The sequence below is a fragment of the Pieris rapae genome, chromosome 22 (genome assembly GCF_905147795.1).
Source record: "Pieris rapae chromosome 22, ilPieRapa1.1, whole genome shotgun sequence".
NCBI classification, from domain to species: Eukaryota; Metazoa; Arthropoda; class Insecta; order Lepidoptera; family Pieridae; genus Pieris; species Pieris rapae.
In genome coordinates, this window is record NC_059530.1 from 1,352,520 (window position 1) to 1,375,729 (window position 23,210).

The following is a 23,210-nucleotide window of genomic DNA, read 5'->3' on the forward strand; positions in this document are numbered from 1 at the left end:
CATAATAAATTCAAATAAGAAAGAGTATAAATATATTTGTAAGCAATGATCGTCTATTATTTTAAGTAAAAAGAATTATTCATATCTATTAGGAGGAATATATGACACACAAAAAATAAAAATACTAAATACTTTTTACGTAAAGTAGTAATAAACTACCTGCACAGGTTCTACAACTTATATACGGAAATAACAATCAAGTCTCAGAGAAGTTACACACAATTTTCAAAGGTATGAAGAAAATAAAACCATTAGTTTTCTTATTAATTTATTTATCAATATAATAATATGTATATTATGTATAACTTACAGCCTTCTACATGCCAGTCGGGATGCGTTTATTAAGAGGATTTAATTTTGAAAAAAAAAAGTACACCTCAATTTGACAAGATAATATGAACCCAACCTCAACTAGCGATCAGCGATCTTATTTAAATTTCTTAATTCTCAAGTACACTAGATTACCGACTAAAACCAGTTTCTATATTTTAATAACAACGAATCGTTATGCATTGTAAAGCACATCAGGGTGTAATATTACGTCACAAGTAAAATATAGAAACTCATTAATTTTGACCTACTATCAGTATTATACAAACAACCGTTTAGCAAATTAAAATCAAACAAATTTAACTTAACAAATTTTCACTGGAAAAGTTAATTTACACCACTTATAACAGCATTTTTTTGTATTTTCATTTATACAATAATCCTAAATTTTAAGTTTTTTTTATCATCGTCTCCTTTGGCGTTCTTTCGAAAGAAATTGCAACAAAATACCTACTAACTTAAAAACTTAACAAATCATATTGTTGCAGTATAGTTTTAAAATCTCCGTGTTAGAGTCAGACATTATCAATTATTTTCTATTGCTCGTGTGAATATCTACTTGCGCACTTCGATACATACTAAAAACCTTCTTTTGTATCTATTGCACAGCGTAAAACAAACATTTGTGTAGTAACAGCCATTCTTAAGCCCTCATAACCTACAAATTTGACACCGTATAGCGTTTTATTAATCAAACTTGGATATTTTGCCACTTAACGAGATATCAATTTTAAAACTATACCACAACACCTCGATCGCTTCCGAAACTCCCGCTTAATATGGGGACGGTATAATTTTTTTTTTACAACACAGAAATCGTCGCAACCGACACAATTTGCCTTGCCATAGACAATAAATGACAGAAAACTCCCAGCCCCATAGATTCTCGAATTTAAAGGGATACAGAAAATAAATATTTATTTACTATACGTGAGGGATTCCTATATTTAAAAGTATAAGCCTTGCTAAGCAGATTATTAGGTAGGCCTCTAAATTCGTTATTTTTATGAATATTAAAATAAGACGTGATGTCAATGATACAATCTAAACATACATTATAACGATTTCTGTGTTGAATTGTAAAAATAAAAATGCTAACGGTTTTAAAATATATTAGGAACTATGTTTAACATGATAGAAGCGACCAAAGCGAACTAAAAATTACAATAAAGCACGCGGCGCCGGGTTCTTGGTAACGGAGATTAAATTTTTTTTGTATGGCAACCGCGTACTTAGCTTACGAGATTTTTGGCGCCGGTGACACTCAATTTGACGTATGACATGAAAAGAAATCAAAAACCATAGAGAAACTTTTAATTCATCGTTATATTCAGAGTTATGGGGTTGTGTAAACTAATTTTAACAGCAAATTGATATCACCGAAATCCAATGAATCCTTAGCTCTTAATATTAATAAAAAAGCATCCTTATACACTAGAAAAAAAAGAAAAAATAATCGTCACACCCTTAACTTTGTTTATATTAGTGTAATATACATAAGATTATTTAGCCATGAATTAATCAAGAAGGAAGAGGATTTTGTTCAACTTCATTGAATTTTTACATGTTAAACGCGGTGATCTTTTAGAGGAAATTCGTCTCTCTAATTGAAAAATTCATTTGTCAACTTAACATCCGAATAAAAAACCATATTGAGCAAGTTAGTGCAACTCTATTTTTTTGACACGTCTGCATTAAAATCACAAGATTTGTAAATTCATGAGAATTAGTTTCAGTGCGTTTTAGTGCATAGGCGATATACGAGAATGTCAAATTTACGATTTAACTGTTAAGCTGTCAATGTCAGCTGTCAGCTTCAAGGATGAAAAATTTGTGCTAATTCGAATCCGCTATTTAACACAGACGCGTCATAAAAACTGAACGTGATCAATACATGTCTATACTTAATCTATGCGAAACTCACGATACAAAAAAACGAAATGTACGTCGTCGCAGGGATGTTGAGACCTTTGACTGTCAACAGTCATGCTGTTTGACAGTTGAAGATTGACATTCCGCCTTTATTGGCAGATTATGTGAATAAAATATGTACTCGACAGCAAGTTAAACGCAATAATGCGATAGTGTCGTTATATGGAGCTATTTATTTTGTTAAACGATTTAAAACTATCTATAAAGCCGACTTGATGAGAAAGATTTTTAATGGGACAACATACATCCCCGCGAGTGGCCCATTACGTGCATGCAACCTTAAAACAAAATAAAACCCATATGCTTTTGTGTCGTGAACAAATTGGCAGTTTCAAGAAGGAGCGACTTCTCACGTTTAGCAGTTATCTATATTTAGTAAGCAATCTAATATTTATTATATCGTATCGTTAACGCTCCAAACCATCCTTGAAAATTAACATCGAAAACTAGCACTACCGAAAATTACTTTTTACAAATTTCGTCTAAATAGCATAATAGCCAGTCTTTCCGACAGATTTTCCGGGGCCATATAGTTCGGGGCTAGCGGAGAATTATTAGAGGCACGTGTAATCAATATAAACTTAATATCGGTTATGTTTAACAGTATACAGATAGATTATAGTGAACTTTATTTTATATTCCCGCTAGACCCACATGAAACTCAACTGTACAACAGATACCGGTCTTAGGACAACCGCGAGCGATTATAACGATCATTTCCCAAACAGCTTTTTTTATTTAATTAATATAGAAAGTTAAGTATCCAAAAACTATAGGTCAAGTAGGCAATTGAAAAAATGGAACTAACACTTCTTTGTCGAATGACAAAAAGGATAGATCCTATTTCTGCGAAGTTAATTAAATAAAGAAGAAATTATAATGCCCCCCTGACGGCACCCAGTCCTAGGTAGCAATCACTCATGAAATTTGTATGGAATAGATCACGATGACAGGCGTGAGTTAGTGTCACTTCACTGTCATTTGAGAGCCTAGTAAAATTGACAATCTGTCAAAATCGCCCGCCATCGCCCATAGACACGACAGCACCACAGTGTTGCCACTTAACTACCAAAAGCTACTGCCTTATTCCGCATCAACGCCTACTTAGCCAAAGAAGTTTTAACGATTTATTTGGATTAATCTAGATATGCGCACAGGCAGTAGTACACTAAGATGCTATTATTGAAATCAATGTATATTAACAATGTCAAAAATATATATAAATATAGTTTGTAATATAACTATAGCTACTGAATGCGTGCAACGCGTAGCCTTATTGTCGATGCGTTTACAAGCTGTGGACAAAGAAAAAAACATTTAAATTAAAGTTATCCAATAATATATTATTACAAATTTACTGACGTCTGTGGAAAGTAATTTTTATGAAAACCGGATGTTATAAATTTAAAATGTGAAATGTGCATGTAAACAGGTATTTTTTTAATTAAAAAATTTATCGTTATACACTTACAATTGTCCTCAATCATAAGGTAATTATTAAGTTTCTATTTTAAAAGTTTATAATGTAACAAAAGCATCTTTCCATCATCAAGGTTGTTTTTTATTCATTGAATTAAAATGAACGGATATGGCTTTATGATTTGACAGTAACTTATGTTTATATTGTGTGTGTATTAAATGTATATGTGTGTTGAAAAACTCACCTATGCTTCATTCACACACAGCCTGCAATCCCAGAAAACCGCGAGGTCGCATCGTGACCGAAGTAAAACCGGTGATAACCGGATTCGACCGGTCCGTACCGTCGAGAACCGATTACATACACTTAACACTAGCGTTCAACACTTTGGGTCCATAAGATTTTTTGAATTTTTTTTTTAGTTTTATTTATATAAAAATGCAATGTCCTATAATTATACGAACGGCTCAGTCTATGTATATACACGTTATGTACGTTCGTCTGCACGCATCACTGCGTACGCGCCGCGACCGGCTGCTTCATTTCTTGATCCGGTTTTGATTTTGGTGCTGAAAACATAATAATTTTAATAGCCCGCTACGAATTTTTATTATTTATGTAATAATACTGGGTGTAATTAGATTACAGATTGTTGTGTCAACATTGCACCCATACACATTATTAAAACGTGGCTGGAACGCCTTGGCGACACAATTTCTATCGCACTACTTTCGCAGTAACTCAGAATAGTTATGAAATCTATTCAAAGTGGACATTCAGTGCATTTCTTACTTTTCTAGCTTAAATCTTATGAATTCTTTACCGATATTTTTCCACGAAAAAAAATTTTCCTAACGCCCAAACCCAATAACTAGAGAACTAAATTGAGATAGTCAATTCATTTTTGACATTCTGGGATAGATATCTTAATCCAAATAAAAAAATATTAAGTGTACCAACGATATTCGAAATATGGGGATAGGAAATTGTCAATATAAAAGATATAGTTAAATTTTATATACAAATATGTTAACCGCTATGGAAAATTGTGACATATATTTCATACCGATCTGGACATACGATTGGCCAAAATCCCATCAGCTGATGTAAATTAAGATGCGGCCTTTTGCTCGTCTATTTTAATAATTATGAAATCTATTCAGTACACAAATAATAGTTTAGCCTTCAATAGCTCTTTTTCTTCTCGCCTCTGCATAAAAAAGGATTACTTATATTTTGACGATTACACAAAATTATTGCAAGACGAGACAAAAAAAAAATAGTTCTCATCAAACGCCCTCTGGCATCGTGTGTCCATGGGCGGCGGCCTATTATCACTTAACATCAAATGAGCCTCCTGTCGCTGTTCTAAAAAAAAAACTAAAATTATACTGGAAATGGCGTCATAGACATAAACATAGCAATGGCAAATCATTTTAATTTTCCAGTGCCTCATATATGGGTATATACAAATATAAAGATATATATAAAAAGTAGATACCTACGCCTAGTCCTGTTGATAGCGACAACGCTCTGTGCGCCGCAAGAGCCTGCCCGGCCGCGTTCGTTGTTGCCAGATGTGTTTGGAGCTCTGCAATAGAAACTAATTTATAAGATTCAATATAAAATTAATATTGTTACGAAGACGGGTTGACACTATACTAAAACTTTTAATTCAATTCCTGATTTGACATTAGCTACTGCCATTTTGTAAAATAATGATACCACATAATATAATAGTGTAGTGATGAACACAAAAATTGATAAACAATCGTGATCCATTAATCCGAATGGGGAGAAGTCGTCGTCCAAAATCGTCCCATGAATGGTAAAAACATATTCCATTTGGATGGACGTCAGGCAGCTTTGGATTTCCAAACGGATTGAAATCCATGCGTCCAGGCCAAATGGACGTCGTCCGCGGCCGTCCGTCAATGTCAAAAACGTGCGCCACGCCATATGGAAGCAGTCCGAATTGTCACTGAATGGGCGAAACGGCGTCCATTTTTTTAAGGTTAATGTTTCAGTTTAGGATTTGATGTCGATGGTGGTGCATGTGCTGTGTATTTGTCAAGCGTTATAATTTTTTTAATTATGTCTTTGTCCGCGCGTGACTTTGTGTTGGAAGTAATAGAAAAATATAAATCATATCTGATATATTATATATTTATATAAATCATAGCTATATGATTTATATTTATATAAATAAAAATCATAGTAATATAAATTATAATAATTTTTTTTTGTCTGAATAAAATACACACCAGTAAAGTATTGTTATCCATAGTATTATTTATTTCCGTTCCGTACGATTGCAAAGTTCGCAGTGACGCCATGCATCCAAATGGAATTATTGTGAATGGTACCGTATCTAGATATATTTCCATTTGGGGTGCATCCAAACGGAAGTCTACTAAATGGACGTATCGTCAGTGGCAGACTTTAGAGAAGTCACGCCGTGGGTCAGGCATATAAGGCACTTAAAAATGATCTAAAAAACTGACACACAAAAACGTCTGTCCCATCTGTTACACTATTGAATACAATAGAATAATGTCAGTTTTTACTCACTTGAAATAGTTCCTGTGGTGCTGATGGTGTGGCCTATCGCTTTCAGACACAGATCTGTGTCTGTCGTATGGCCGGGCGTGGGGTCCGCGGCCTGGTGCATTGGGGCCTTGCGCACCCAATAGTTCGTTTAATTGGGGCTGGAATATAATAGGTAATTGTTAAATGAGGGTAGATACAAAAAAATACTTCTTGTGTATCTCAACAGGAACATACATGAAAGTATTAACAAATGTCTAAACAAATTTAATTCAAAAAAAAAAAGGGAAATTTTATAAAATATATTTATAATGACGGTATAATCAAATCTTACAAATTTACATCAAACAAAAAAAAAAATTGGGTTTTTTTTTAAATATATTTAAAATGACGCTATAATCAATTCTTACGAAATTTACTTCAAAGAAAAAAAAATTGGGAAATTTTATAAAATATATATATAATGACGGTATAATCAAATCTTACCTCAAGCACCCTGAAGTCCTCGATGGTGTTGAAGTTGGCGAGGTATCCTTTGAGTTTAGGCTCGACTTGAAGTGCTGCAGCATGTTTGTAGTATTTCAGGAACGCCCAGAACTTTTCTAATCCATACAATTGACCTAGAATGAAATAAAATTCATTTTAAACAGCTATTTTTGGAAAATTATAATTATTTACAACAAGAATGTATCGTGAATGTCCTGGATGAAGAGAGAGCAGTATGTTAGGAGCGTAGCAAATGGAGAGCAGTGGACTCTGCCTACTCCTTCAGACAAAAGCGGTATGTATTATTCTGATTATATATTTATATATCTAATAATCTGACTGAAATTTAAAATCAATTTTATCATCAGAATAATTAGCAGTTTTAAATTGACTAGTAACATAAATAATCTAATTTTACGATTAATTAGTTAATTTAAATACAATTATTACACATAAAGAATAATTAGAAATAGGACCATATTCATGTTTTTTAAGATAGAAATCCCAAATTTTTTCAAAATCATTTTCTATAATATATTTAAAGAAATATTATTACTATATGTCACATGGTATTAAATCTAATAAAAGTATGTTTTTAAATAACTCAATGATGTATCCACTCACCACCATTCTCATAGTCCTTCATAGTTTCAGTTTGGAAGTCCTGGTACAATTCCGGACGGAATTTGCGCTCGAGTCCGTAAGAGTAGAAACGGAAAAGGCATTCGAGGCCGTAACGGAAGCCAGCACCGGCGTCTTCATTCGCCAACGCTCTATACAAAATAATTAACAATTAAATCATAACTTAAAATTTCATTTTATACATAAAAAACTGTGACTACCCTCAAAATATAATGTTTACTTTTGGCCACAAATCAAGATTTGAATATATAGAAATTGATAATACAAATAAAAAATAAGTATACAGAATATCTTAATTAAAAAAAAAACAAGAATTTTAAATGGTCGAGTTGAGAGACGTTTATAGATAAAAAGTTAGAAATAACTTATTTATTCAATAAGATTCAGTATTTCTTACCTGAATTCGTTGTACATGGTCCTGTTAAAGTGGTCCCGAAGGAAGAAGGACCAGAAACGGAAGAGTGTGTTCATCTCTTGCGACTGGCCGCTTCCGAGCTTCTTGCGTTCTAAAGTAAATCAAAATTTCAATCATGAGTCTTTCAACCAACATTGGAATACCGTTCCAAGGCTTCACTAAAAAAAAACTGAAAAGAAATGACTAAGTTTGGAGTTTCGTAAGGTAGGAGTTGTACTCCGAACCGTAGGCTGTGCACCAATGTACTTTCTCTCTATGTGCGCATTTAACATTTGCTCGAACGGTGAAGGAAAATATCGCGACCGACATGTCTTAGTCAAAAAGTCGACGATGTTTATCACTGGAGGCTTATCACCAACTTGCCTTTTACATTTAAAAATGATCATGAAGCAGATTCACAAAATAAATCTGAGGCCAGGACCAAAAAAGGTTGTAGCACCACTGATTTATAATAAAAAAAATAGTAGTCAGTAGTACATATCTACCGCCATCTAGTGAGTTATGTAAGTCACATGTTATACTTATAAGTTGTTCAAAAAATGCAGTTTAATTATGTAATAATTTAATTAAGTAAGAACTATGAAAATAAATGTATACGTAACGTATACGTACGTAACGTAACACACACACAGGAAAGGCTACTATTACGATATTTACCTTTAAGGCACCGTGAGTGATATTTGTGATAGGCCTGTTGTGTGAAGTGGTTCTCTCGAAGCAATCCGTGCGACGGGTGATGGAAGGCAGGCAGCGATTGAGGAGCGGAGCCGCATGACGAGCCTAGTGTCGGCGAAGTGCCGAGTGAAGACCTACAAACATATTATTATAGGTAACGTAAGTCTGTGGCGAAAGAGCCGTCGAGGAATTTGAGGCCATTTATTGCTCTTTGGTTTGACAATATTATTTAGTTATAATAGTTCGACAGTAATCTGATACTTACGGTCTGTTTCACAATGTTTGGATAAAGTACCAAATAGCTATGCAACACATAAATTATTCGAAAGATAAAAGGTCTGAATTTACTTCGCGTTTTATGACGAATAGCGCTATCTGACAGTCGTGAAACGCTAAAATACTGTTTATCCTACCAATAAGCAATAAATAGCTTATCCGGACATTGTGAAACAGACCCTTAAATAAAAAAAACTAAATAATAGTTACATTAGTTTTTCCGCATAGACTAACTGTCATTAGTCTAGTGGTGTGCGGAAGAAAATTACATAGAAACAAAAATAACTCCAAACATCCAAACATGTAGGTACTAACAAAGTATTTTTAAAATGTGGGTACCTATAAAATATTTTACACAACATAATTTAAATAACATAGTTTAACAGTCTGTAAAAACACATAATTCCTTAATGATTTAGAATGGTAAATCTCACCCGCTATCCCTATGATGTCTCCTATGCTCACGGATGTCCATGACCCATCCGATGTGATGCTCCACTGGAGGGTTGAGGCTGTGCCGCGTCTTGTGTTTGCGGCTGCTTCTACAATAATTCAATAAAACATTCAGATCTCACATTTAAAACTCATGAGTAATTTAGTCGTCGGTATTTTTAAGAATAAGGATTTGTTTTAATAAATTGTGTTGGGCTAGGGGCTAGGGGCTAGGCTTCAACGTGTGACTCCTATCTGAGGTCTTAGGATCAATTCCAGGCTGTGCACCAATGGACTTTCTATATGCACATTTAAGATTCGCTCGAACGGTGAAGGAAAACATCATGAGGAAACCGACATGTTTTAGACCCAAAAAGTTGCCTATTAGATGGTCATGAAACAGATACAAATATCTGAGGCCCAGTCCTAAAAAGGCTGTAGCGCCACCGATTTTATTTAATAAAAAAACCTAAGTTTTTCCTAATAAAGTCACATTTATGAACATGCTGTAACCGCAATTTTTGCACCAATAAAGAAGATGAAATGTGTCTGACCCGTGATTCCTTTGCGACATCATACTATTTTGGGGCCTCATTTGTCTCTTTCGTTGATATAACTGAGAACCTCTCATATGTGAACAATAAAATAAACAAATGCTGCTCTTAAAAACTCTATTCCTTGATAGATATCAAGATTAGGTTTATTCTATAAACATCTTCTCTTATTCCTTCTCTATTTTTCTCTATAGAGAACAGCAGGAGGCTCATGTAATTTTAAGTGTTACTGTCAATGGACACTCGACGCCAGAGGGTTCACGAGTGCGTTGCTAGCTTTTAAGAATTGCTACGCTCTTTCTATGAAGAACCCTAAGTCAAATTTGTTGGGAAACTCACATGACGTCAGTGGCGTGCGGGTCCTTGCTGGCGGCGTAGAAGCGCGCCGTACGTCTTGGCCGCTTCATCTTGCCCGCATCGTTTTGGGGCTCCATCTGTTACAAATATTTAATATAGCGGACTCGGCCAAGCGTTGCTGTGGCTAAGGTTTTTGTTATATTACATAGTAGTAAATTAATCAAGGGAAACCGTAGGAGAACTTATGTGAAACGTTGGTACCACGACACGGACCTAAACTAAACTACCTTTAACTCAGCGCCATCTGTTAGAATTGTATCAAATAATAAACAAATGTTAATGTTATCGTAATTTTAGTAAGGATGCCTATTTTTTTTGAAAATGAAATATAGCCTATGTCACTCAGGAATGATGTAGCTTTCCAACAGTGAAAGAATTTTTCAAATCTGCCAAGTAGTTTCGGAGCCTATTCAATTCATACAAACAAACAAAAAATCAAACCTTTCCTCTTTATAATATTAGTATAGAAAAAGCCTTAAAAATTTATTTATTTATTAACACTTCGTTGCATTACATAAAAGGAAAATATTAAACATAATTTAATGAAAAGCAACTGGCTACTATAACTTTTTAATATACTCATAGTGGTGGGTAAAGGAAAAAACCACTGTGAGTATATTAAAAATGCTAGTAAATTAAGAATAATTATATAATTAACGTTATATATAACTAGACCAAATATTGTACCGTTAATCATCATACAATTAAAAAAAGTGTGTGCATACAAGGTACACATGTCAGAAAAGTGTAACTTCTTTGTAAATTAATTATTATAAAGGTATAAAGCCCCAAAAATGATCATGTAACAGGAAATAATCAGTCACTGTATTTGTATATCTATATTCATACTGTATACGTACTAATGATAATATAAATAAATAAAAAATCTGCGTTTACTGGACAAAACTTTATGCATCAGAATTTCCATCTAAAGTTCTAATATGTAACTACGAAACGAATACATCAACCAATAGCGTGTATTCTTTCTCAATCTCCCTTACTCTCTTACTCTCAATCGGTCTCAATAGCTCTCTCCCTTTTCTTTGACAAAAACGCTGCACATCTTCGTGACGCTATTATTACTATTATTGCGTTTCATTCGTAAAGAAAAATGATTATACCTGTTGCGTTTGATGGGGCGGTGGTGGCGGAGGCTCCGCGGGATTGCTGTGTTTCTCAGAAGGAACAGTGGCTTCAAACTGCTCGCGACTGATCAAGGACACGGTGCGGTACTGACTGCCACCGCTGTTACACTGCAGAAGGAATTATTTATTTAAAACACTAGTATAATGAGAACACTCAAAATAAAATAATAATTCTCGTTCTGAATGTATTCGTAAGTTATGACAAATAATCTCGTTATTAAAGAATTCTGTAAGTTATGACAACTAATCTCGTTATTAAAGAATTCTGTAAGTTATGACAAATAATCTCGTTATTAAAGAATTCTGTATGTTATGACAACTAATCTCGTTATTAAAGAATTCTGTAAGTTATGACAACTAATCTCGTTATTAAAGAATTCTGTATGTTATGACAACTAATCTCGTTATTAAAGAATTCTGTATGTTATGACAACTAATCTCGTTATTAAAGAATTCTGTAAGTTATGACAACTAATCTCGTTATTAAAGAATTCTGTATGTTATGACAACTAATCTCGTTATTAAAGAATTCTGTAAGTTATGACAACTAATCTCGTTATTAAAGAATTCTGTATGTTATGACAACTAATCTCGTTATTAAAGAATTCTGTAAGTTATGACAACTAATCTCGTTATTAAAGAATTCTGTAAGTTATGACAACTAATCTCGTTATTAAAGAATTCTGTAAGTTATGACAACTAATCTCGTTATTAAAGAATTCTGTAAGTTATGACAACTAATCTCGTTATTAAAGAATTCTGTATGTTATGACAACTTATCTCGTCAAGCCTTCGGTAAATTATGACCAATAAGCTCAAAGAACACTAAACAGAATTTAAATACTCTTAAGGTTAAATGTAAATTTTCTAAATCTTACTGTTTTTGATAATAAAAATATGGTTAACGCTGCGATCGGAAGGGATTTACACAATAAAAATAGAAAAAATCTTACCATAGAAAATTCCCCCCACAAATCTTCTTCATAGCGTCGGAGTCCATCTGTGATCACCTGCAATTAATTGGACAACAACTATTTCATTTAAGACCTCCAAACATTTACCAAATAATTCATAGCATCATCAACTTCATGACACAACACGGGTACAAAACAAAAAAAAATTGATTCGCCATATTGTTTTTTTTTTTTATTCAAAAAATGTCAAGAATAAAAGATTCAGTTTCGCCTAGTAATATTACCGTATGCCAAAAACGAATTAGGTTTTGACATATGGGTGTCAGTTCGCGCTAAAATTCGTCTCTGAATCTTAACCTGAGTTTAGGAGGGTCTTATAATCCGTATATGCCTCAGATTAAAGCCGGACACCCCTAAAGTTATAAAAAGTGCACTTTAATATATATAAGCCGCTATCAGAAAAGCAATATATAAAGACATTTTACCTGCTCCAAGTCTTGAGTGATCTTAGTGCGAGTGGACCAATCGCCTTGGCGGTCGTATCCGTCATGTTTAGGCGCCCTGGTAGTCGTCTGGGTAACGATGAGCAGCCGACCTATGTCCCCGTCTGTGAACTCGGATTCCGATTCATCGTCAGACCTGGCAATGAAAAATGTTTTAGATATATTAAATGAATATTTATTGAATAAATTAATAGCAAAATATTTATTGTTATAAATACATTGATAATATTTTGGTTCAGAAGTAAAACAGGATTTCGTTCTAAACATTATTAGAGAAAGTTTATAATTAAATTGACAAAAGCAAAATAATGGGGATATTGGTTTAGTAATGAATTAATGAAATTATGTTGTGTCAACATTGCACCCATACACATTATTAAAACGTGGCTGGAACGCCTTGGCGACACAATTTCTGTCGCACTACTTTCGCAGTAACTCAGAATAGTTATTAAATCTATTCAAAGTGGACATTCAGTGCAATTCTTACTTTTCTAGCTTAAATTTTATATATTATTTACCAATATTTTTCAATGAATAAACATATTAATTATATCTGCCCACAATTGCTAAAAACTCTTGCACTTTTATGTTATTCATTTATATTTTACGGCTATGACTAATAGATCAGAATAAGAAGCCTTTAAATATAATAAAAAGTGCAAAAAAAATAATAGGATGAAACCCATTGGAAATGAGGAAAATATGAGAAGAAAAATGGGTGATCTGAGGTTGGGAAGGGTAAGGTCATAAAAGGTCAGTTTAAAGGGTAAAAAACGGTTTATTTAGATTTTCGGCAAAAGTGATATGGCAAAGTTGTAGATAATAAAAAGATTTCAAACTTTTGTATTTACACTTCTATCACATAACCTCAAAATAATATATTATTATTATAAATAGATTTACAAGGGCTAACTCACCAGGCATCAGTGAAGGTGTTATGCCTCGGCGGGGGCAAATCCAGCTCTTCATCCAGCTGGAAGTGCAGCTCTTCGCGAGGCTCCTCGGGTTCCTCTCGTGCGTTTCCTCGCTCACGGGACCCGGCTTTTGTGCGACGTTTCACCTGTTTTGGTAATTAAGATTCTCTTAGATTCATGTTTGAATACGGGAAGATCAAAGCACCTATAACCGAGCCTGTATTATAAAGGAGGTAGCAAGAACAAATATCTTTGGCTATATTCTCAGTATATTTGTTTGTAATTATATATAAGGACCTGGACGACCGGTATTTTTTAAAAAAAATCGTGTTTTTTGTAAATTATATTTAAGTACGAATTAAATACTAATAAAATGATGAAACATGAATAATATTTTTCGATCTTACCGACAGAATAATAAAAAAAAATTGAACTGGTTTTTTTTAAAGTTATTAATTTAAAGAAAGTCATGAGTGTGATAGATCACAAATAAAATGAAATTTTCTAGAAATGATTCCTAGCTAGATCGATTTATCGCCCCCAAAACCCCCCGTAACCTAAATTTCATTAAAATCGTTGGAGCCGATTCCGAGATTCCAATTACATATATATATACAAGAATTGCTCGATTAAAGATATAAGATTTATGTCAGCTGTAGGAGTACTAAATAAATAAATAAACAAAAAAATGTTCATATATGTATACAAGGACACTTATAAACGTCAAAGAATAAGTTTAATTGTAAATTTACATTTGCCAAGAAGAACTGGCAAGAAACTTTTTAAATCAATGCCGAAACCTTTGGTAGAGATCATTATATATATATGATATTGATTGATCTCATATACATTTAATATATAAAAAAAAATGTTTTTTAAGATATTTAATTGTTTTTGACGACAAATTGTGTTTTGTTATGTTAAAGCAACTTTAATTTAGTGTAATTTTTATATCTGACTCCTTATATTAATGGCTCAAAATTCTCAAAAAGGTTTACAAAAATACATTAACAAGCTTTAATAAAAAAAAAATCAACTAACCTCTGTCCAAACATTAGGATCAGCCCTTTCATTGTTTGGGCTGATTTCCTGCTCCGTTACTCCTTTTTCAATTGGCTCCTCTGTAATATACCATATTTGATTAAAATCAACTCAACAAGAGAAAACTTTATATACACAAGTCTCATCTCATCTAATCTCACTTATACAAAAATTAAAAAAAAAATGACTTTCACTTATTCGATTATGTTTCTTACTCATAGAGTTTTTATGAGGAGTGAAGATTATGTTGCCTGAGATTTGGATGTAGGGATTTAGATATGGAGAACTATTCGTATCTCCAGGTCATCGGCTGGATGAAAGTAAAAATCATCTTTGGAGAGAGCCTCTCCAAAGATGATTTATAATTTTGACTTCCCGCCATGCGGAAAATGGCGATAAGCTATGCAGGCTCGGAAGACAAAGGAGGGTAAAATGACGAGAGATAAATATTATCATTAATAGTTTTCTCGTTTAGTTAGTTGTCACTTACTCAGGTTTAACTTATTATATTCATTGTATTACTTTGATAGAATCATTAAGTATAACTAAACCCATTGCATTAGGCGGCATGAAGTCTGCCGTCTGCTCGTAGGAAATAATAAATAAATACAGATAATTTTTACTATTTTCCATTATGGAAATATTCAAAACATTTAATTAAACAGCGCGGCGGTGTAAAGAAATGGGCCTAGCAAGACGCAGACCCAGGTAAAAGAACTCACATAGATATTAAATTAAAATACAAAGTATATTGTAGCATGGCTTTGGCATGTACGTCACTTATGTCGAAAAAAATCTCTACAATAAAGACTTTCTCGCGAAAGTGAAATTTACTTTTCCCATAATGCGTAACCCAAAGACTCTATTGATGAGAGATTTCGGGCCTAAATTACGGGCATCTTAATTCATTCATTCAAAGGACGAGACTAGCTTTAAAAAGAATAATTGATAAATGCCATTTTTATTAAAAATGTAATTTAGTGGTGTTCAAACGCCCCGTTACAGTTAAACGGATGTATTGTGTCGTTAATAGTATTGTCTTATTAACATAACTTTTACACAAGACAAAAACACTTTTTTAACGGATTGAAGTTATGTATGAGTCGATATCAACTCCGGGGAAATAAATACAGATAATACAACATTTTCTACAGCTGTCATACTTTTTGACATTCAACACCTTTTGTCTTCAGTCACCGTGACCACGCACGCTTTAGCACGCGAAACGTCGGTTAAATTTAAAATTATGTCTAAATAATTATAAGTTTACAATAATACATAGCTTCAATCCGTTAAAAAAGTGTTTTTTTAAATGTGTCGTTAATGTCAAGTTTAAATTGCCATTGATAACTGGCCAAAAGTGACCTTATATAAAATAAGAAAGTTTACTATTAAAAATAATAATAAAACTTTATTAACATACATTCTATAGAGCTTACAATAAATATCTTCTGCATTGGTACTCTGTAACTTCCAAACGCAAAAGCGACGTAGTTTAACGTAAGAGTAGTTCAATATCCGTAGTAATGTCACAAAATTCACTTCGTGTAGTACAAAAACTTAATCGCACAATTGCAGAATACCGGCGCTGATAAATCAAATAAAAACAATGTATACTCACGTTGTCTCACAGCCTGCGGGACAAACTCTGGTACATCCGGGTTTAAGTTTTCCCGAGCAAGAGGCGATATGGAACCCGGGCCACGACTGCTCCGGAACATTCTGGAAATACAAGATTAATTATGTATAGATATCTATAACAAAATGAACACAACAACAAAACAACGTTAGTTTCGTTATTTCTAAGGATTCAATATTAAAAAATAAATAACTCTCGTTACTGACAAAATAATGGATTTAAGAATTAAATTAAAGGGCCGGCTCTGGCATTGAGTGTCCATGGGCAGCGGTATCACTTAACATCAGGTGAGCCTCCTGCCCGTTTGCCCACTGTTCTGTAAAAAAAAGCTAAATGCATCAACTAACCTGGGCAATGGCGGCGGCGGAACGCATCGCAACAAACTTGAAACGGGCGCCACCAGGGGACCACCCATAGTCGCCAACGGGAATATTCCCACCATTTGCTTCTTACGGCTGGAAAATAAATTCACTTATCAAAACTTCAGTGCTTAACAGTGGTAAGTAAAAATAGTACTTCAGTACACACAACCCTTAGTCTCAACAACAACAGACCCTTAGTTCTGAAGAACAGAGAGAAGAGACTAAGGGTCTGTTTCACAATGTCCGGATAAGTTCCAAATAAGCTATTTATTACTTATTGGTATGATAAATAGTATTTTTGCGTTTCACGACTGTCAGATAGCGCTATACGTCATGAAATGCCAAGTATCTTATTCGGAACTTTTATCTTCCGAATAATTTATGTGTTGCATAGCTATTTGGCACTTTATCCATACATTGTGAAACAGGCCCTAAGTATTATTGGACACTATGTTAAATATTATTTTCCGTACATTAGGCTGGACTTAAATGAATTAGGTTTAAATAAAATTACTTATTACTCAAGATACCATGTGAAGAGAGTAATTGTTTTTTAAGCACAAACATATCGCTTAGTAAAATGAATATATATTTTTGTAAACGCAAACATTACAGTAACATTTATAAAAGTATAATTTAATCACTGAATTAAATGATATGCATTAAAATTATAAAACACATATCTTAAATTCACGCATTTAATTTATCAGGTCTTCATCTTAAAAAAATTTGCAACTACCCGCCATATACACAAATAAAAAAAAATCTTCAATCACTTACCGTTTCTCCCCAGGCTTCTCAGACCCATCAGACTGTAGCGGGGGGTCATCATTGGACTCCTTTTGGGCTTCATCAGTTTTCACTGCCTCATCCACATCGTTATCACTAGCCTCCTTCACTTCACTTTTCACTTCATCTTTAATTTCGTTTGATTCGTTAGCGGATTGCCGGGCGCTTTCAGGAATTGTTTTCTGTGAATTTTAATATTATCCTGGATCAAGAACGACAACCAAATCAATTATAATTATAATTTTCCACCTCAAAAAGAAAGATGTCAATAAGTACTTGAAGAAGCGGGAAGACTCTGATTTTGTTTAAGTGGTAGTTATTAATTCTAAGTATTATTTGTTGTTTAAATGTTAAATTTCAGTTTAATTTAGTTTTTTATTAAATATATCTTTGTCTATTAATGCACTTGCTTGGTCTATGTAATCTGTTTAGGCTGTGTATATTGTCTTAGTGTTTTGTATTATAATATGTATACTTATAAGCTGTTAGATGACTTATAATTAAATAAATAAATAATGGAGACGACAACATTAAAAGTGTTCATTATAAGTTCTGTAGGACTTGATACTTCCCTGGGTGCTTCCGGATTAGGATAGTAAATAGATACCAAAAAGATCAAGAAACTTACCAGCATAACATCTTCACTATCTATCCTCGGCGGGTCTTCTATCCGCTCTCCGCGAAAATCCTCCTCCGGTTTATCTTTAACATCGACTGTCTCCTTATCAGAACTCTCTTTATCCAAACTCTCAGTTTTCTCTTCTTTATCCTCAGATTGCTTGTCTATGTCTGTTTTATCAATAGTTTCGGTTTTCTGGGATTTGTCCGTGTCTTCAGTTTTCTCCGTTTTCTCTTCACCATTTGCACCCAACGCGATGTCAGCTAACACCCATTTCATGGGCTCGATAGCTGTTCGCACCTGATGAGATACATATAAGTAAAGACATAGATCTATTACTAAAATTAGATTATTAATCATCTATTTTGTTTAAACAACGTTAATTTAATTTTGTTTGTTTGTCTGTGGAAAAGACGTTACTTTTGTTGTCTATGTATTTTTTAGTCATTTCAACGAGGTTTTGTTGTGAGAACATTTTGGATTTGATTATAAAAGAAATAGGATAAGTGATTTTCAAATGAAATAATAAACTTAAAATGTTCCTTAAAAAAATATTTTTATAACACACTTGACTTTTACTCGCTTATATTATATATGATATATATTTATATATTTTTGGAACATCTTATCTTATTCCTGTATTTAAAACTATACTAATTTCTCCATACCTTAAATCCTTGTATGAGTTCCAGCTTATCAGAATCCCGTATAGCATCAAGCACCAGTTGTACGTCGGCTGTGAGCGCGCGTACGCGGTGGAACGACGCGATCAACGTCACGGGAATTGTGCCGTCGGACGACATCTTGCGACGGAGGAAGAAATCGCGCGCTAAGTTGTCCGGACTGAAGTAGTACTCGCTGCGAAATATATATATATGTTAAATATATATCTATATCTAACACAAAAATGCTATCACTAATAGAACAAAAAACAATAATTTTTCTTAAGTATTGACGTTGTCTTGACAGGAATAAAATTCTTTACGTTTTGTCGACATTTGTAAAGCACTCGAAAATTCGTGTTTTTAGATAATTAAATCTCGATTTATATCAAAGTTTAAGACATTCAAAGAAATATTGTAATTTTTACACCAGTACCTCCAAACGTTGCTCAACTCATACATTTTTAAAAATAATATAAATTACACCAAAAGTCATAAAATTTCATTGTTACATAGACATATTTTATTATTTATCATTTTTATTACTGCTATATACGTTAAGAACATTGAAAATATTATGTTACATACAAAATACATATGAAGCAACAACTGAAATACTGATACTGGTGTCGGAATGACATTTTCTGATTATATACATACTAAAATTACAAATACTTGTTATCTCAACCTACCTATTATTCACTATATATTAATCCATTTTGTATCCTTGATTAGGAAATTTAATAAACTTACATCTGTTTTTTAATGAGATCTTTCAGCGTGACTTGGTCCAATCCAATTCCGAAGGGAGCTGTATTCGCCGCCGCAGCACCAAAGTAGTACGCCTGGGCTAACGGAGGCGCCATAGCCGATGTGAGGGCTCCTGGCGTCAGCCCCCCGGGAGCGATGGCTCCAGGGGTGAGGGCCCCGGGAGGCCCTAGGGCCCCGATCCCATAGTGCAGCACGAGACCCTGAGGCATCGCCGGCTGAGCAACTCGGAGCTAGGGAAGGGGTAGGGAGTTATGCGTTGTTAGTTAACCCATCCAAATGTGTATGTTTAGCAATCAAATATATCTTTTAATAATATATATAAAGCATATATAACCTTCATTATAAATTGTGTTACTTAATAACACATATATCTACAATTTTAACAACCTCTTATACAATCGGACCATTAAATTAAAATTGTTTTTAATAAAATAAGGCTTAGTACATACACAATCGGAGTGAACCTTAAAAACCCAAGCAAACCATGAAATGAATTCTTTATAAACTACATTTGTCAAAACCCATAATGCAGAGTATACACTGCATTTATTGAAACTCTTGAATAAAAATCGATCCAGTACGTTCGTGTAACGAAATGAAATGCGTAATGTTTTTATTAATTCCCAGATATGAACCAAAGCAATGATTTTTAAAGTGAAACTTTTATTACGTCGTCTCAAACTTTTAGGTATGTGTGGCGCATGTAGCGTGACGGTCGGCCGCGGAGTGGGGATAATGTTAAAGGCGCTCGTCAAAACAGCCATAGCCAATATGGCGGCGCCTAGCTGCTGACCGTGTAGTATATTTAATGTGTATATAATTTAAATAATTGTTAAGTATTATGTATGTCGTACTCTCTAAGACTTAGTCTTTTACCGTGGTTTCATAAAACCACACAATCCTTTTTTTATATACTTAAAATTCATGAACAAAACCACATTATCACTGATAATTTTAATTTATTTAGTTAGGTTTAGGAGTCATTATATCATCATATACTCCCAAGTGTAAGATATTGATAAGTATGTAATAGTGTAATCAGTGGGGGCAATTCAAGTATTACGTAAGCACTAATGGGAGGGGGGAGATTTTCTTATTTGGTGATTACGTCAAAAGTAATTTGAGTTTACTTTTTTACACATATTAGCCATACATTGTTTATACTTGAAAACAAAATGCATTTTCGTGAGAGCTTTTCTTACTTTTGCTGACAAGAGGGGGGGGGGATAAATTGCAGTAAATCCGCTTACGTAATACTTGAACGGCCGCTAAGCAATTATTAAAAATAATTTTACCTATAATAAAACCCTCAAAGCATTTTAATGATTTAAATGACACCCAGGTAAGGATAATTAGGAACGCGTTTTGGTATGATAACTCTTAATTCAAATATATTATACAAAAAGTAATCATACCATGGACATGACGCAAACAGCCATTTACGCATGCCGCAAAATTAAAACATAAACTAAAAAATTAAAATTAGACATTGGATTAAATAAAAAAAAAGTTACCTCCTTATTTATAATATCATTAATTACACTAAGTAAATCTGTCTCTTTTCATCACACAAACATTCAATTCGACAAAAACAGACGAAAGATAAGTTAAAAATCTAATATTTTTTTATAAATATGGGGTTAAACTTTCCTCTAAAATTTTCTTGAAATGCAAAAAAGGAAACAAAACATGTCTAACAACGTTTAACAAACTAGTTCAGTAACAATTTTTGCAATGTAATCTCACCTGTGCCAAATCGTGATGCGGATAATCCGGATGATGGTACAGCGGATGCGGATGCGAGTGAACGGAGGCAGGACGGGGCCCTGGCCGCCTCACCCCCCTTGCGCCCCTCACTGCACCCCTACCGCGTGTAGCACCCCTCTGTCTGTCTTCCCCATTAAGCGACACTGTATCTATAGAAAAACCATTCAATAAATAAATTTCTTCTTATCATTTAGTATTTATAAAATCTAAGGTAACCAAATTGCCTCGCCCTTCAATAAATCAAATAAAGTTTTATTTATTTATTCCACTACTTTATTCTACCTTAACAGTTACTACTAATTCGATACATCTGCAAAATATACCCACACCAATTATCCTACATAAAAAACATTAAAAATTAAACTTATATGGTTAAATCTCAAAAACAATAGCAAGAAACTCTTGTGAACTCAGCCAGTGTACAAACAAATAGGTCTACCTCAATAGCAACTTTATTAATTATCTATATTGCTCGCGTGAGTGGCGCTTTGCTAACCAAGTTGGAATGTGCACTAACTGTTCACTAACGCCCTTCTTAATATTCTACCACACTTTTATTACTTAGGAAGGACCGAAACCGAAGCACGTGATATGCTCTTATACTTATTAAATATCCAATTCTAGCATATGATGTAATTTTTATTTTCAGTAGAATATACGTGGGTAACACTGATCATGTTTAGAACAGGCCAGTTAAAAAACATTGCTAATGAAAACTTTTTTGAATTTCAATTTTAGAACTCTTTGGTAATCTAATGTACATTGCATTCATTTGTTTTCTGAATTGGCGGCAAATCTAAAACTCTTGTTGAATTTCTGTCAATGTCAGGTGTCGAAATAATAAGTCATCCGCCATACAGTCCTGCGACTTTTATATATTTCCAAGAACTAAAGATACAATTCGAGGTATTTCGCTTTACGAGCCCTGAAGATGCGGTGAAAGCATACGAAAATGAAACAGAAGAGACCCCTAAGGAAGAATGAGCCCACTGCTTTTCTCAGTGGTTCCATCGAATGCAATGAATGAATGTAGAAATCGAAAAACAATAAAAGTATTGGCAACTTTCTACATTAAGCCGTTTTTAATTTTCTAAACATTTTCAGTGTTAAAGAAATTACTGTACGAGTGCACAGATAATATTCGTACAGGAACTGTCTACTGTCATATAACTATAGAAAAAAATTGTAATAGATTACAAAATTTCTTAAATTTGACTATAAACGGCATTTTACAATGTCAACGATGTCAACATTCCTTTGCCCATAATAAATATTTTTCCAAGCATTTTGTAATGCAGTTATTAATAGCCAAGGTCAACCTACAGTATATAATAATAATAATCATCGATTGCTGCCAGTTTGATCAAGTACCAGTACATGATTAATCCATGTATTTGTATATCTTAATTCACACTGTATACATGCTAATAAATAAAAAAATCTGCGTTTACTGCACCAGACGTTATGCATCAGAATTTCCATCTAAAGTTCTAATATTTAACTACCAAACGAATACATCAACCAATAGCGTGGATTTTTTCTCGATCTCGTTTTCTCTCTCTCTCTCTCAATCGCTCTCTCCCTTTCCATGGACAAAAACGCTGCACATCTTTGTGACGTTTCATCCGTAAAAATGTTACCCTCAGGTGCCTAACACATTCTGAAGCCACTAACACAGTAAATTACTGATAATAAATATTTAATATGCATACCGTTATCCTGTCTGGCATTATGCTGAGCAGCATGCTTGCCCGGACGGGCAGCCTTCACATCAATATCTAACGGCACCCATTTATGCTTGCCCGACTTATTACCGCCTCTCCCACCTGAAATTATACATTTATTGCTATACTAATAATTTATGAGGTGATGTATGATAAATATTAGTGGGATGCAATGTGGGTTAAAAGGGACAAGGATACGAAAGGGACTGCTTTGTTCGTGTAAAAAGTTTTTGGTCTTGTTTCAACCTCCAAAAGTTGCGTGACGTAATATTTACGTAACACGTCGGGAAAGAA

General features: G+C 33.7%; 1 protein-coding gene across 4 annotated transcripts in view; it reads right to left on the reverse strand.

Annotated features, from left to right (window-relative positions):
* Window positions 1-251: 251 nt before the first annotated feature.
* LOC110997426 (la-related protein 1) overlaps window positions 252-23,210 on the reverse strand; it is a 55,830-nt gene continuing 32,871 nt past the window's right edge. For 2 of the 4 annotated variants that reach the window (XM_045633168.1, XM_045633171.1), the window contains 23 exons: window positions 22,905-23,018; window positions 21,172-21,341; window positions 19,408-19,655; window positions 18,661-18,850; window positions 18,002-18,292; window positions 17,365-17,555; window positions 16,570-16,677; window positions 16,205-16,305; window positions 14,584-14,663; window positions 13,546-13,688; window positions 12,611-12,764; window positions 12,165-12,221; window positions 11,188-11,319; window positions 10,049-10,143; window positions 9,158-9,265; window positions 8,430-8,581; window positions 7,755-7,863; window positions 7,340-7,488; window positions 6,716-6,849; window positions 6,254-6,390; window positions 5,184-5,273; window positions 3,927-4,251; window positions 252-3,557 (listed from right to left, as the gene is read on the reverse strand). In XM_045633168.1, the coding sequence (XP_045489124.1) occupies window positions 4,170-4,251; window positions 5,184-5,273; window positions 6,254-6,390; window positions 6,716-6,849; window positions 7,340-7,488; window positions 7,755-7,863; window positions 8,430-8,581; window positions 9,158-9,265; window positions 10,049-10,143; window positions 11,188-11,319; window positions 12,165-12,221; window positions 12,611-12,764; window positions 13,546-13,688; window positions 14,584-14,663; window positions 16,205-16,305; window positions 16,570-16,677; window positions 17,365-17,555; window positions 18,002-18,292; window positions 18,661-18,850; window positions 19,408-19,655; window positions 21,172-21,341; window positions 22,905-23,018 (3,035 nt within the window). In that variant the 3' untranslated portion in view covers window positions 252-3,557; window positions 3,927-4,169. The remainder of the gene's footprint in view (window positions 3,558-3,926; window positions 4,252-5,183; window positions 5,274-6,253; window positions 6,391-6,715; window positions 6,850-7,339; window positions 7,489-7,754; window positions 7,864-8,429; window positions 8,582-9,157; window positions 9,266-10,048; window positions 10,144-11,187; window positions 11,320-12,164; window positions 12,222-12,610; window positions 12,765-13,545; window positions 13,689-14,583; window positions 14,664-16,204; window positions 16,306-16,569; window positions 16,678-17,364; window positions 17,556-18,001; window positions 18,293-18,660; window positions 18,851-19,407; window positions 19,656-21,171; window positions 21,342-22,904; window positions 23,019-23,210) is intronic. The other 2 variants (XM_045633170.1, XM_045633169.1) reach the window with 2 other exon arrangements.